Consider the following 16,070-nt stretch of genomic DNA (forward strand, 5'->3'; position numbering starts at 1 on the left):
GGCTTCTTATTTTGATATATTTTTACAGCATATTTGGAGCACGTACCTCTCAATTAATCATATTAAGGTATGTATCCAGGCCAGGATAGTGCATTTAGTTTCATACTACAATTTTTAAATGTGTCTTTTTGTGCAGTTTCCAAACCAAACACCAGTTGTGTGTATTTTTTTAGAACCAACAGATCGCTGAACACAATGCCAGTTTTATGCCCTGGGGGTAAATTTAACAAGCTGCGGGTTTGAAAAAGTGGAAATGTTGCCTATAGCAACCAATCAGATTCTAGTTAGCGTTTATTTAGTACATTCTACAAAATGACAGCTAGAATCTGATTGGTTGCTATATCTCCAATTTTTCAAACCCGCAACTTGATAAATTTACCCACTGGGATCTATACAAATGGTGCAATTTATGCAAAACCACACAGAACAATCTTATATTGTGTTGGTAACAAAAATGAAGCCTGACTGTAGGAGCAAAATTACCAAATGAAATATTTAAAGCCTTCAGGCTCTTGTAATCCATGGATCTACTAGTATCCAAATCTGTAACAATTGTAATCTCACTAATGTATATTCTTCATTAAACAAAAATAAAAATATATATATATTTCTGTGTCGTCCCTTACCTGACTTTCTGGTTAAAGTTATTATTGCTGCCAATTATTATTCTTACCTGTCCTACTATTCCCACCAGTATCTTAGGAGCATTGGTGGTGGCGGATCTGGGGTACACTGCTAATTGTAGAAGCTTCAGCTAGTAGGTTTCAGGTAATTTGGGTCCTCCTGAGCTTCAACTGTACAAACTTTAGGAGCAAGGACAGGGGATGATATTTGTGGATGGAGATGTACGTCACTGCTCCTGTGTATTGCTAATACCCCATTCATAATGCACCAAAAACCTGGGTTTTTGCCGGGGCAAGCCCAGACGACCCAGGTCGAGGTACAGTATGAATGGTCCCAGATCTAATTTCTGGGTCATCAGACTCAGGAATTAGATCTGGGTCTTTTGGTGGGGAAATTCCCGGGTCTGCCCCGGGAAGCCTGCTCTATGAATGGTGTGACCCGGGTTTTTTAATGTAGTTTAGATCTGCTTCTAACACTTCATAATCTGTTACTTGACTCCAGAGGAAGCAAGGAACAAGATGACAGTCCATCACAATCTCTGTCCAGTATTAGTTTCAGTTGAGAACTTCTAACTCTGGCTTTATCTACTGCCAATACATCCGGTTTACATTTAATTGTTCAGTTTAAAATACATATGATTAATAATAAGCTTTGCATACGATCACTTTCTCCACTAGACAACCCAGTACCATCCTGTACAATTTGCAAATACAGTAGCATGTCCTTATGCACACTGTTCAACAGAGCTATGATGCTTTGTGGTTTATGCCTTGCAAAGCTCTTAAAGAAATTTTCATTAGTCCATGTTGTCACAGAAATACTAAACTCAGCATCTAGCCTTAGTCACTGTCAAGTGGCTTATACATAACAGGTCATCACTGGCAGTTGCATTCACCACAAAAAAAAAGACCTTTACGTAGACCGGGGTTTAAACAAAGTGGCAGCTATTGGTTTGCTTTAGGCTCTTCCTAGTTCACCTCCAGCTTTCACAATATTTCCTCTGTACCTGCTTCTCTCTAGTTCCCATGATCACGGGTCAGCTGCTCTGCTCATTTCTCAACCCATTCACTCGCTCGCTCGCTCCCTCGCTTGCTCGCTCGCTCGCTCACTCGCTCATATTCTGATGATGATTGCTATTAAACTACAAAAATGCACTTTTAGCTGAAATTGGGGGAAATGTTGGTGAGCCTGTTGAGTGGCCGGTAGACAGTTTTGGAAACACAACATTGTAGCTGGGAAGACAGAGGAGTGTGCAAACAGACTGTGTAACACAATTAAACACTTTAAATAACTTAATACTTACCCAAATACTTATAAAACATTAGCATACATATGTGAGTAAAACCCACCCTGTAAAAAGTATTATGCTTTTTAATAAACAATGAAGAAAAAAGTAAGAGGAAAGGCAAATTATTTTACAATAAGAATAAGCAATCTGATTTTTTTCCCCGAAGAAATTCTAACTATAACTGTAAAGTTGCTTGCATGAGGTGGTTCGTCTGTGGTTACTCAATATGGATAGGGCTTATTTGCTGAGTATATGAGAAATCATTCAATCAATTAATCAATCTAAAAATGTTTAGACTTGCAGATCACCTCAGAATTGTCTGTGTTTAACCCCCTATAACTGCTAGAGGTGACAACAGATCTGTTGTCTAGAATATTGTGTCCAGTGCACAGAACTAAGCTTATCTGTTATCACATCCAAATGCAAAGAAAATTAACTATTTCCTATTATCCTCCTGGAAGATTAAAAAAAATAACTAAAAAGGAAATTCAACAAATCTGTAAATAGGTGCTGGGGTATACTAGAAGACAGAAATATAGGTTTAAATGTTTTTTTTTTATCTGTACAAAGCGCCACAAAGGTTCTGCAGCACCGTACATAGGGGGTTAGAACATACCACAAAATAGCAAAATAACATAAGTTCAAAAGTGACAAAATGAAACAAATACAAAGAACAAATTTACGCAATTATATAAGTACAACCTGCAAAATTACATAACTGCATAAGTAAAAACTAGGAGAGGGGGCCCTGCTTGTGTGAGCATGCTATTTATTTACAGAGGATGTGTGTTATTTTTTGTTTACTTTTGTTACATTGAAATTGCTGGTATCTTCACAAGTGCAATCAGTATAGCAGAGAGTGACTATTTTACTTTATCTTTTGTCACAGGTAATTCCGTAGCTCCACCTCCAATTGTTTTTATACGTTTTTTTCTTTGTACTTCAATCTTTGCTTTATAAATAATATTAACTGTAGTCAGTGCAAAGGAAGTCTGGAACCCTAGCAATGATTTTTTTATCCTTGACATTTGTTGACTCACAAGAGTTCTGTCTGACCCCATGTTTGATTATGTGTGTTAAGAATGTTACCACTAGAGCCTCACTAAAAGGAGATTCACCTTTCACAGCTGATGTTTCTGCAAGAGAAAATACATTTATCACATCATAAGGTCACAGTGTTTTCAGCTGCACTGATCTTCTCTTGACCTATGACCTTTGGTCAGATACCTGTTTTCTCCTTTTTTTCTCCATACTTTGTTATAGTTTCTTAGACTATATTAATTTTGATAACTAAGAGAAAGAAAACACATCTGATTAATGGTATTTATACAATATTTGGAGTTATGATACTGTTGCTAAAACTTCAGAATTACTTAACTAAAATTGCAAATTACCTATTGCTCTATTTAGACTTTTATGTGTTTATTGTGCATATTTATGCCAATCATTTTTTTCAGCTATTGTTCATTTGGTGCAGAGGAAAGTAATTGACTCATACCACCCACTTCCATAATGTTGCTTATTTTTATTTTTATTAATTTAAATGTAAGTGTAAAAATCAACTAACATGCATTTAATATGGTTTATTTTTTCTTCTAACCCACGTCGCCTCTTTGCTACCTTCAACTCACTTCTCTGTCCACCTGCACCTCCTCCTCCTTCCTTCCTCACTGCCCATGATTTTATTTCAAAGACAAAATTGACACCATTTGACAATATATACTCTCTGGCATTCCTGACACCCATACATCCACACTTCAATCCATCCTAAATGCTGCTGCAAAACTGATCTTCCTCTCTCTCTGCTCCACATCTGCTGAACCACTTTGCAAATCCCTATACTGGCTCCCTGTGTCCTCCAGAATCAAATTCAAATTGCTCACCCTTACCTACAAAACCCTCAACAACACCACCCCTGCTTACATCTCAAATCTCATATCAAAATACTCTCCATCCCGCTCTCTTAGATCTACCTCTGACCTGTGCCTTGTCTCGTCTCTGAAAACAACCTCTCACTCCTGCCTACAAGACTTCTTCCGGTGCTGCTCCCCATTCATGGAATTCCCTACCATGCTCAATCAGACTTTCCCACAGCCTTCAAATCTTTAGATCCTCTTTGAAAACCCATCTATTTTTTAGAGGTGACCTTATCCTCGATAACACTATTCACACTAATGCACCCTCACAACTATCCCAATCTCCACTCTGAGCCACATTCGCCCCTCTTGTTTCAGCTGTGCCCTCTTCCCTTTAGAATGTAAGCTCTCTAATGAGCAGGGTCCTCCATACCCTTTGTTACGTATGTCCTGTTTTATGTATGTCCTTGTCTTCCCTACTGTACGGCGCTGCGGAGCACTGTGGCGCCTTACAAATCTACGATAATAATAATACATCACATTTTTCTGCACATAGCACCATTTTATTAAGCAACCTATTGACACTGTGTGACCATGGCTTGTGAAAAATATCGGAAAATTATTTAGTATAGATATTTTGAGTTTATTATGACGGTTATGTTATGAGTTATTCTTATGATCCCTATGGTTAGCTCAGACAACCGTGTGCCTAACACCTCTTTGTTCCATTGCAAACGGCATAACATTGTGAATTTTACAATGCTGTAGATCCTAAGAATTTTAACATGCTTATATAGTTTGAAACCATTTGTCGTATATATTTTGTTAACGTTACAAATGCTTTGTCTTTATTTTGCAAGGTGACCTATACATAGGAGGCGTTGCCAAAGAAATGTACAAAACATTGCCAAAGCTGGTCCACGCCAAGGAAGGCTTCCAAGGCTGCCTCGCTTCTGTTGATTTGAATGGACGTCTTCCAGACTTGATCTCAGATGCTCTATTGTGTAATGGACAAATAGAAAGAGGATGTGAAGGTAATCAAACTATATATGTACATAATAATTGTTCCATCTATGTGAACAATAGTTCCATCAATGTGAAACAATCATCTGGTTCATTTATGCTTATGATAATTGTTATGATAATTCATGGCATGGTTATTTCTTTGATGACATATTTAGTTATTAAATGAAAATTTTATATATATATATATATATATATATATATATATATATATCTATATCGCACCTTTTAGATTAATGTTTACGTATGTAAACAATTTTTTTTTCCAATACCACTCCTATACAGTACTATATATTGTATATACTATACTACAGTACTATACATCACACTATCACAATATTACTGCCAAACTTTCTTCTACTGTGCCAATCTTGAGAAAACTATTATAAATGAATTTCCCATTTTGTTTAAATTGCTTTTAATGGAATAACAAAATTTTATAACATTAAAACAATATATTGTTGTTAATTATTTTTTTTTGCTTAGTATGAATATCATGTTAATGTTCATTTAGTTGTTGATTTTATTGTTATCATTTAATTTCCTCATTATCATTCTGGCATATCATATTTTTTATTGTTATGTGTTATTGTGTTTTATTTTTATTTTTTTTGTAAGATTAATTTTGATTTTGTTCTTTTATGTGCATTTTACATTTATGTCAAAAATAAATTTGTGTTTCATGTGTCTGAGATGTTTTTTCATGCCACATCAGCATATTAAAATGTTAAGATTATATATTTTTGTAAAATACACACTATTTTCACTTATGCACATAATTCAACCTTGATTTATCCACAATACAATGGAGGTCCTTTACTAAGGGGCAAAACGGCCCATCCGCAGTGTTTCTTTTGATATAGAGGACAGTAATTGACTCATACCTCCCACTTTTAATAACGTTGATCAAAATGCATTTATTCTTAAATGCACAAAAGCAGCTTTGGGACTGGCTGTGCTCCTCAATTTGCGAAAAATGCACCTAAATTTTCAATGGAACCCTAGCCACAATTCTTTGACCAGTTGTGCAGCAAAGTTGCCACTTCAAGGGTAATTGTGTTAATTACTCCAACAACCCAGAGGTCAGATAGAGACTCAGTAGTTTTCATAGAGGTAACAGTCCTGTGCTCAGCCTGGGGCTGTTTTTCAGTACACACTTGTGATTTACCTGTTATATTGGTAACCACCCCAAGATGTCTAGCCCTGTATAGGACTTGGTGGAGAAACGCGTTGATAGGTACATTCCAAGCCTGTATTAAATGCATCACAAACACAAAGTATGGCATGTAGGAAAGACTGTCCCGGTGTTACATTACCCTCATGATTTATATAAGCCATAAAGATAGCTAGACCAAGCAGAATTTTAGGACAAAAGCTGAAATGTTTATTTAATTCAAACAGTTGATAGAAATTTTTATATCTCCTCATATCCACTCGCACTTTCCGTTCGTGATCCTGCTCCATTGTGGCGCTGTGGTATAAAACAAAGATGAACATTCGGTGCACTACATTGAACGAACTTCAATAGGTTTTACAACCAAATTTTTAAATCACTAGACAAAATGCCTTAAAAATCACGTTTAAATGCTTTGAAATTTTCATTGTACAGTAAATAAGACAAATATTAATGCATATATGGACATAATCATCTAGTTTATATACGTTCATTGCTGAAATTCTTATGAATACATTTAAAAAAAATAATTATATAATGTATAACAAAAATTGTTACACAGTTCATAACATTTAAGAATGTTCCAGTTCAAAATATTATTCTTAAAATTAACAGTATTAATAGTTGTCTGTCCAACAGTAAAAAAAACATGTTACAAGGATTTATGCAAAAATGTAATTACAAACAATTTAAAAACTTGAATATTGAAAAAATATATTCTAATTTTCTATATTAGACATGCTAACGGCATATACATTTTAATACATGATTAAATATAAAGTATAATTCTGCTTCGATAGGTGAAATACAGCATATAAGCTGGTTATAAAAAAAGGTATTTTCATGTTTTATCACATTGTGCTGTTAGTTTCTAGTTGCATAAATTTAATATGTAACTATATTCTAATGCAAAATTAAACATTACATTGCTCAAAAATGACAGAAGCCATTACAGAAACAATTAATATACACAACAAAATTTTAAAAACATAAATTAATGCAGGTGCAAGCAGTGGTAATTTTCCTATATTTTTTCCGCATATTTCTTTAGCAGTAGTTTATTAAATCCTTGTCCTGTGGCCCATGAGCCTCCTGTTCCACACTGCTGATTCAAGCAAACAAAGAAAACTTTAGATGCTATAGCCTATTCAGGGATAAAGGTGACTTATGTGATCTGTGGATCTATAAATTCTATGTAACACTAGACATAAATACAATGTAACAAAACATTTTAAATCACACATCCACTGTTTTCAATGGATAATTAGTTAGATCTGTAATTCCCACTGGCATTAGGAAGGCTGTTTACCCACTGGCGTTCGGACAAATCCAGTAACATCACATGTCTAACTTGATCCCATTTGACATGCAGGGATAACTAGCACATGCACCTGTAGTTGTAGTGTGGTCAAGGGAGGACACCCCACTTGTAGGGAATGTGAGTAATAGAACTATTCCCAACTGCAAGCACGTGAAAAAGTGGTGTCTTTAAAATTAATAGGTTTCATCCCCTTATCCATTAATATGCTTTGCTAAAAACACTAGAAGAAGCATGCTATTTAATGGCAGTTTAAAGGGCCTTATGGTTGAAAAACAGCAAATTGTCAACTTATCAGTCTCTCTGAGGGGTATTCAATTGTTAGCGAAAAAAAAATAAAAAAATCTCCCGCTGGTTTTTGCCGGCAATAGCGACCGTTTTGAGTTAGTGCAGTGGGAAAACTCGTGCAATTCAATTGAAAAAGAGGGAACGCTGCCTCTGCCTGTTAAAATTTGTGTTTGCGAAATTTTAGGGGAGTGAAAGGGAGTTTTAACGCTGTCATGTATAACACAAAAAAAAAGTTTTGCATACATTTCCATACATTAGACTGCATTACACATTGATACACATTGATAATATCTACATTACAGTACTTTCTTTAGCATATATTTTATTGAACTATTTTTTACCATACAATCATCTATGCCATGTCAAAACACATTACTACATTCATATTTGTACCAAAAACATACAAAAATATAATTAATTAGTGATTTTATTTTTTATTTATTTTTTATGTTTTTTTTATATTTTAAAATTTTTTCACAAGAAAATCAACTTACACAAGTTAGCCATTAGTGATAAACATAAGTTTAATTTTTTTTCAAAATGTTTACATGATTTCAAATACTTTTCATAGTTTTATAATTTTTTAACACACCCCAAGGAGGTGCGAGATAAAACAGCATATTTGTCTGTTTTACCCGCCGCGTTAAAAAACAATTGAATAGCTTTTAACACGGCTGCCTCTCGTGCACCTTATACTTTCAATAGACCTTCTACTGGAGAGCGAGAGGACTGTTTCATGAAAAAAATGTAGCGTTAAAAATGGAATTGAATTGCGGGTAAAGTTAACCCGCTCGAAAATGATAAAAAACAGTGTTAAAATGACTTAACTTGCTACAAAAAAAACTTGCTGACAATTAAATACCCCCCTTTGTAGCATAAAATAGTTAGCTGTTCATAAGATGTATCCGTTATTTAAACAATGTATTTATACAGGCTATATGAGGAGGAGAGGCTGGTAGCTGCTTGCCAAGATGTGTTCTAGTAAAAGAGTTTGGGGGAATCAGTTGTCCGCTGTGTACCACTGAACATCAGTGCGATGTTCGGCTGCGCCCATATCCGTGTACTACAGTACCCAATCATTGCGGATTTTCGTGCAAGGAAAAATCTGTGATGATGCATCACCAAGGTGTGCCCCCGTATGTCAACACTTGCTCTAGTAGTTAAAATATCATCTGTCTGCACTTCCAGGCAGCAAGAGACAGTAAACCGATGTGATGTGAATTATCTTTTTGCTATTTGAGAATTGAAAAACGATGGCATTCCAACTCAAAATATTGTTTTTTGGCAAATAAAAATGCTATTTTGGAGCAGCTGCTCCATAATCTATCAATTTTCTAATATGTACATGTGTTGCAGAAATAATTTTTCAAAGAAATCAAATAATATAATATTATAATTTTACTAGATATTTATGCAATTTGGTATTTATGAATAGCAGACTGGCAAACGAATGCGTGCTAAAGTAACGTATAATGATACAATTAGAGACATTTTACAATTTGTTTTAAAAAATGGCTCATTTAGGATATGACAAAGTTCTGATAAGGTTAAGTTATTTTAATCACGTTAAGACTCAAAAACTACAGCTTAGCCATGCCGTTTCAGAAATGTAACAGCTATTACGGTGGATTATCAGATCTCCTGAGAATTTGTAACAGCTATGCACTGTCTACACCGAGACAGGGATAAAGCTGCAGTCAATGTATTAATTCACACATATATTCAAATAAGAGAACTCTCGGAGCAGAGGCTTCTGGGTAATCCATCCTTAGCAGTTCAAAGGGCATACCCAGAAGTCTGTTCTCCAGAAAGTGGGTGCCTTATTTGCATATTTGTCCCTGCATAGTTGCTGTAAACTCTGTCTCCTTTATACTTTCAGTGAAGCTGATATGTTTTATTCTAAAGCAATAAAAAGGTATAAAAGCTGAAATGAAAACCCTGTATTTTGTACATAACCAAACTAGCAAACCATTTACAACACATGGATGTTCATTTTAATAAAATAAGTCTGTATCTTATTTTATTTTATTTGGAAATATTCTGATAACGTATTTATTCTAGAATGTAAAGTGGACAGAGATCTCATCGATGTTCCACCAACAGGCATTTCCCAGGACAAATATATATTTACTTTTCCGTAATCAAAATTCACATCGTCGATAAAGAAAGCAATGAGCCCAATGAGCAGGCTGGAGATTTATCCTCCACTGACATTTAATATATTATATATTCTTCCCTTGGTTCACGTGCGAGCTGCTTCCGAGTTTCACGGTTCAGTGGACAATATTACCAATCAATATGATTAAATAACAGAAATAAAGTGAAGTCTACCCTGCATGTGATTTACCATTGATTTCTTTTCCCTTTAACCATAGAAGAGCCAGAACATTTGGCTTAAAATGTTTGTCCAACTTTTCTATCTAGCGCAGATTAGAGAAAGGTAAAAATACTCTCAACTTGTACAGTGCCTCACATTAATTGGATTTTGTGCTAGATTAGAACCCCAGAAGTCAATTTTCTTCAAACTGCAAACTCCATTTGCTAAGTTCAATAATGAGTTTTTCGTGGATCAAATAGGGACTGCTCTGTTTTTTGATTGAATTCCCTCAAACTCCTTCTCTTTCTTTTCACTGTTTCCCCTAACTTCCCTTATGATACTGATCTCTATCGCTACCTTTATTTTTCTTGTTTGCTTGTTTTTTTTTTTCCCCCACGTTCTTTAATTCCGCTGAGTTCTCACTATCATTTAATTGGATTCTTTAAATCTTTTTCCCACAAGGTCTTTAAATTTCAATTGGCTGAACTAACTCGTTTCTTGAACTTTGCTTCTTTCCAGCCCTAGTTGAAATACATGTAATCTAATTAACATCAATGGCATCTATTGTTCAGAATATGGCTCAGAAGTGTTTAATCTAGCAGCGTGCCATAAAAGATGACAATACTGACTCAATGTAATAATACGGCAACAAATATCATCACAAGTACTTATAGATCAATAGTGCGGTTTATATTGTGCATAAAATGAATCACTAAAATATATTAGTCGGAATGTGGAGTGGATAAAATAATGTAAGAAACACAATAAACACCGCCAACATGCAAAATGCGTCATGCTTTAAGGAGGGTAAAATGTTTAGCAGTATTGATCTAGGATATGTATTTTTGTTTCTTTCTCTTTTTTTATCCACTATGGTGTATATACTTAAAGTACAAAACCAAACCAGGAGTGAAATGCATTATAAATCTCTACCTTTTTCTTTTATCGTCAATATGGGCTAAGATTTTGAAAAATAGAGTTAATCCTCAGCATGACCCTAAATCTATAGATTTTCTACCTGAGTGGATTCCTATTGCCCCTACTGATCTCTACCTATGAGATAAAAATAAACCGGCGTGCAGTTCTTATTTCCGAATATAAAGCTATCAAATGTGTGTGCAGATAGAATATAAAGCTCTTATGGGCCCTGTCAAAAAGACATTTTCAGAGAGAGACAAGCGGAAATCTGTTTAAAGACAATCCCAGTTTCGCATCATTCGGGTTCACAGTTGAGCCCGTTTTAATACATATCTAAGAAGGCTGCGGAAAAATAAAGACCAATATTTCACAACTGGATGAAATAGTATTATATGAGGCTTGCTATCATGTCTTGTACAATAGCACCTGATACACTTTGTACATTTATGGTACAAAGTAAACCATCTAAATCCATTATATTATATTTCAGTATTGATTAAGTGACAATAATTAATAGTAGAGCAGAATTTCTGTTACAATAGACCATGCAAGTACAAAGTTTAATAGTAAACAAAGGTTAATAAAAAACATACTAAAACAAGCATGAACGAAAAAAAAAAACCAAATCAGATCAAGGAGTGTATTTATTATAGCATGCATTTAATAAGGCACATAGATTCTTACTTATAACTCATAGTGCACTTTTAATAATGTATTAAAAATTTCATACATATTGCCTTTGATCACCAACAAACGTGTTTGCCTAATTTTGCACATGTAAATATATATGGTAAACGGAGTATCATGTTACCCCTCTGTGCAATTTAGGGAGTTATCTGCTACCTCTTTGTCCGATCTCATATTACATTTTCAGAGTTTTTTCAGGGTATTTTTTTAAAACCAAAATAGCAGTAGAATATAATATTATTGTTTTATTGAATTATTGTTATATCTACTTTGACTATTGTTTTATTTACGGTTTTTGCCCACACCTATTCATTTCAGTGGCGGATCTAAGGGGAGGGGGGCAATCAAGGCAATCACCCCTCCTTACAACACAAACATACCTGTAAATTGCAGCCAAGACGCCGAAAAAAATGACGGAAGGGGCACGGCTAATCGGGACCAGGGGCGGGGTCAACCGGGACCAGCCAATCCGCATTGGGGGGGCGTGGCTATGCTAAATTGCACCCCTCCCCCTTAAAAAATAAAGTCTAGGTCTGGCCCTGATTCATAATAAAAATTAAGTTTATTTTCAGTGGTTTTTATTAAAGTCATTCTGACTTAAGTAATACTGAGGGATCTAGAGGACGCCCCTGTAAACATAAAGATATTAATCAAACTCCATAGAGATAATCTGGTCACAAACAAACTTACATCCTCAGTACTGCTAGCAGCTATGCTAATGATACATAGACAGATAAATAAATATCTATCTTTATATTTCTACACTTATTTATATACTGCATACATTTTCATATTATGCAGCTCTTTACAGGTAATATTTAATAATTCACACCAGTCCCTGCCACAATGGAACTAACAATTTATATTCCTTACCACGTGGACAGACACATACACACTATGGTGAATCTTATCAGAAATCACGCAAACACGGGGAGAACATACAAACTTCACACAGATAGGGGCTTGGTTGGAATATAACCCATGACCCCAGCACAGTAAGGCAGCAATGCTAACCGCTGTGCCACCATGCTGCATTTGCTGTCTATAATACATCATATTCAGACTGTATAATTTTGTTGTTTATATTATATTTGAGCTACACTGTGTAGATGGAGAGATAAAGAGCTATTCCTCAGTCCGAATATAATATTAAAGCATATAATAACAACTTTAGAAAGGAACATATTAGCAATCAATGGCCAGTAACGGATATATGTGCGTTATTAAGAGTGAGGTATAATAGTGACTCTAGGTCATAAGTAAGGGCGGAATCAAATGCTTAAAATGTACAATGTGTTCCATAAGTATCGATGGCCATGGAAATTTTATTCATGTCCAACAAGGACATTTGACAAATGATCAGCGCTCGTACACTGTTCATTACATTACCATGTGTCCTGGAAGTCGGGATGAAGAAAAGCTTTTTAATCATATAAAAGCTGTTATTTCCTTCTGCCATTTCTTCCTAATGGTTATAATTTAGCTGGCCTAACTTCTTACTTCAAGGATTTATGCCAATGAGGCATTATTATTTAACATGCTAAGTTTCCAAAACCATAAACACCAAACTGCATAAAGAGGTCTCGTCGAGGCAGATGTTCTGCATTAAAGAAGCTGTTTTTGTAATAGTTGTTTCAGTGGAAATCTATATTTCATGTTCTTTTGACACTGCTGCGGCGAGCTGATCGCTGCACTGAATTGCTTTTGAGGTTTGCTGTTAGTGATTTGCTAATTCTAAGCCCAATCTTGAAATATGAAACCAGATAATTAGTATAATTAAAGCCATGATCATCTATATTTACTGCCCAGGCACATATATTTTTCATGGCAAAAAAAAATAATGCGTAAGGATATGGATATTCCTTGTATCAATATGGGCTCCAAACTGCATTTTAGAAAGGCTGATACTTCCGTCTTAGTGAAAACATGACTTAGGGCTAGAGTTACTAAAAATCTTGAAGGCAAGTGCAGGCTGGCACTTGTAGTGCCACATGTGTGCTGTATAAATAGCGCCCCATCATGTAATAGTAAGTGTTGCCCCCATCATAAATAATTATTGTATCATTATTGCCCCCATTAACAATCAATAAGTATTGACCCCTTAATATAATCAGTTTTTTAGCAGGATTTTTCAGATGTTGATTGGGATGGTTAAAAATGCCGGTGAATGATGATGGAATGTTTCTAACTGCACTGATATGAATAGGACAAGAATGCAGGAGCACACTTTAGACACTAAAAACATACTAATAGCAAATGTTTGTGTATCAGACTGTGTAATTGCAATATACTAAACAATATCTGAAATAAACTCAAGGGACCTGATTCATTAGTGATCTTATCTTGTCCAAAAGTTAAGATACTTATTTTTAAGAAGAAACGAGGAGATAAGAGTGAAGTTTAGATGGATTTTCATCTTAACTTAAGAAATTCTTCACTTACGCAGTGGATTTTGCTTCTTATCTCCCTTTTCTGAGCATGCACAGAGTGGATTTGCTTAAGATAAGCAAAAAACGGCAGATAAGATCACTAATGAATCAGGCCCAAGGTTCTTAGTGTACAGCTTGATCAAACTGCCCATCTACCGTGACTAGGTAACCTCATTCAGATGGGTACCTACACTAGCAATTGATTTCTAAAAACTGGTACATACCTATCTCTCTTTTATGTTTGCATGCAGGTTAGAGATAATGCTGGTAGGGCCCTAGCCAGGGGCAGCGTGGTTTGGGGGGGCATCTCCCCCCCGGGCTGGTCCCATAGTGGGCTACCTTGGGCTGGGTCACTGGGGCACCTGCATTTATTTTCCTTTACAATGTTCCTAATAGGCTGCTGAGTTGAGTCTTGCCCCCCCCGGCTGAAATCTGCCAGCCCTCCCCTGACCCTAGCTGAAAGGTACACTAATTAAAAACACTGATGAATAAATGACTGGGATGCTGGGCCAAAGTCTAGGCAGTCCCTAAAATATCCGTGTAGGAGACAAATGTTCGGCCCGGCCACCAATTAGCCAGATGTCTCCAATTTAGGGACAGGAAACATAGATTTACCTGTGTATAGGCACCATTAAAAGGGTGGAATCACTTTTTAAAATCACATAACTTATAGGTTTGTTTCCACCGATAAACAAAAAGACAAAGGTATCACGGCTGCTGTATAATGACACTCAGGAATTATCAGCAACAAATTTGTTCAACCATTTTTCTACTTTTATAGCCTTTAGATGTTCTTGTTCCCAAAATTCCACTGCTGTATTCGGAGAGATCTGGCCATTGGACAAATGCAGTTTGACAGCATTGCAATAGAGATGTCTGGGGGAAAAAAGAGAATGTACTATATTTCATTAAAAAAAACCACACTGAGTAGGATAAAACAAAAAATATTCAGGGTCATTTAGCTGAGCACAGTGCAAACATGTACCTTTCCTAATCCTATTACATTCTAGTGCCTAGTTGTGTAATTTTACATAGAAGGTTAGTCAGCTGAATTTCTCCTGGAGCTCTGCGTTGCATCAGCCCTCCACCGTGACAGTGAGTAGATTCAGACAGGCTCAGGGCTGAAATTTATTGTGTGTTACTTTACTGCATCAGCCAGGTCTGTGTGTTGGGGTGGTAATAGGATGTTTGGTACACCCTGCAAAACTTGTAAGAGGCCCTGTCTCTGCACTTCTGGGCAGGGGGCCTCAGACACCAAATCGAGCTGTTCTGCACATATGGCAACCGCTGTGCATGCTCAGGAGAGCAGAGCAGGGCTCTTGGGAGGGTGACACTGCACTCTGCCTGTCCACATTTCTTTCTGGTGTAGGCAAACCAGCAGGGCGTCCCTGAAATCAGGGCCGGTGCAAGGTTTCTCGGCGCCCTAGGCAAAATTTCAAATTACCTCCCCTGCGCAACACACCGCCTCCCCCCTTATTGAACATGTCCCCCACCGCAGCACAACACAAACACACACACCTGTACTTACCAGGAAGTTTTCTCCATGCTGCTGCTCTGCTCCTCTCTGGCGTGCGCCTCACTGACTGTCGGGACGTGATGATGATGTCACTCCCGACAGTCAGTGAGGGAAGAGAGGGGCGGTAGGTAGTGCGTCCCAGCATTAGGGGGCTGGCGGTGATCAATCACCCCACCCCCGCCATGGATCGGATGAAATCGTGCATATCTATATAGCTGTGCGGCGGCCGCTGAGTTTAACTTCCATGCCGCCGCACAGCTTTATAGAAGTGCACGATTTCAGTGGTGTCCCCCAGAGCCAGGCGCCCTAGGCAACTGCCTAACACTGCCTAATGGTAGCGCAGGGCCTGCCTGAAATGCACCCTCTCTCCATGCTTATTGCGTTCACCACGGCCCTGTCTATGTGGCTGCCCCTTTTGTCATATATGGTACTCATCTGACAAAGAGGTAGCTACTTTGGATACCCCAAAATTACATGTACCATTTTCCTACCACTATTATGTATTAATATATTAATAGAGGAACATGCCATGGTTAACTCCCTGCATGTGAATCTATAAGTGTCATTTTAACGCCTTGAGCACTAAGGACGAGGGGGACTAGTCCTCTACATAACCCCTGAAAAGTCCCACT

The 16,070-nt window shown here is 36.7% G+C and overlaps 1 protein-coding gene across 22 annotated transcripts in view; it reads left to right on the forward strand.

Annotated features, from left to right (window-relative positions):
- The window catches only part of NRXN1 (neurexin 1), a 1,083,382-nt gene that overhangs the window by 599,001 nt on the left and 468,311 nt on the right, over nt 1-16,070 (forward strand). For all 22 annotated transcript variants that reach the window (XM_075204069.1, XM_075204087.1, XM_075204059.1 and 19 more), the window contains one exon: nt 4,629-4,802. In XM_075204069.1, coding sequence (XP_075060170.1) covers nt 4,629-4,802 — 174 coding nt within the window. The remainder of the gene's footprint in view (nt 1-4,628; nt 4,803-16,070) is intronic.

Source organism: Mixophyes fleayi, chromosome 3 (assembly GCF_038048845.1).
Source record: "Mixophyes fleayi isolate aMixFle1 chromosome 3, aMixFle1.hap1, whole genome shotgun sequence".
Classification (NCBI taxonomy): Eukaryota; Metazoa; Chordata; class Amphibia; order Anura; family Limnodynastidae; genus Mixophyes; species Mixophyes fleayi.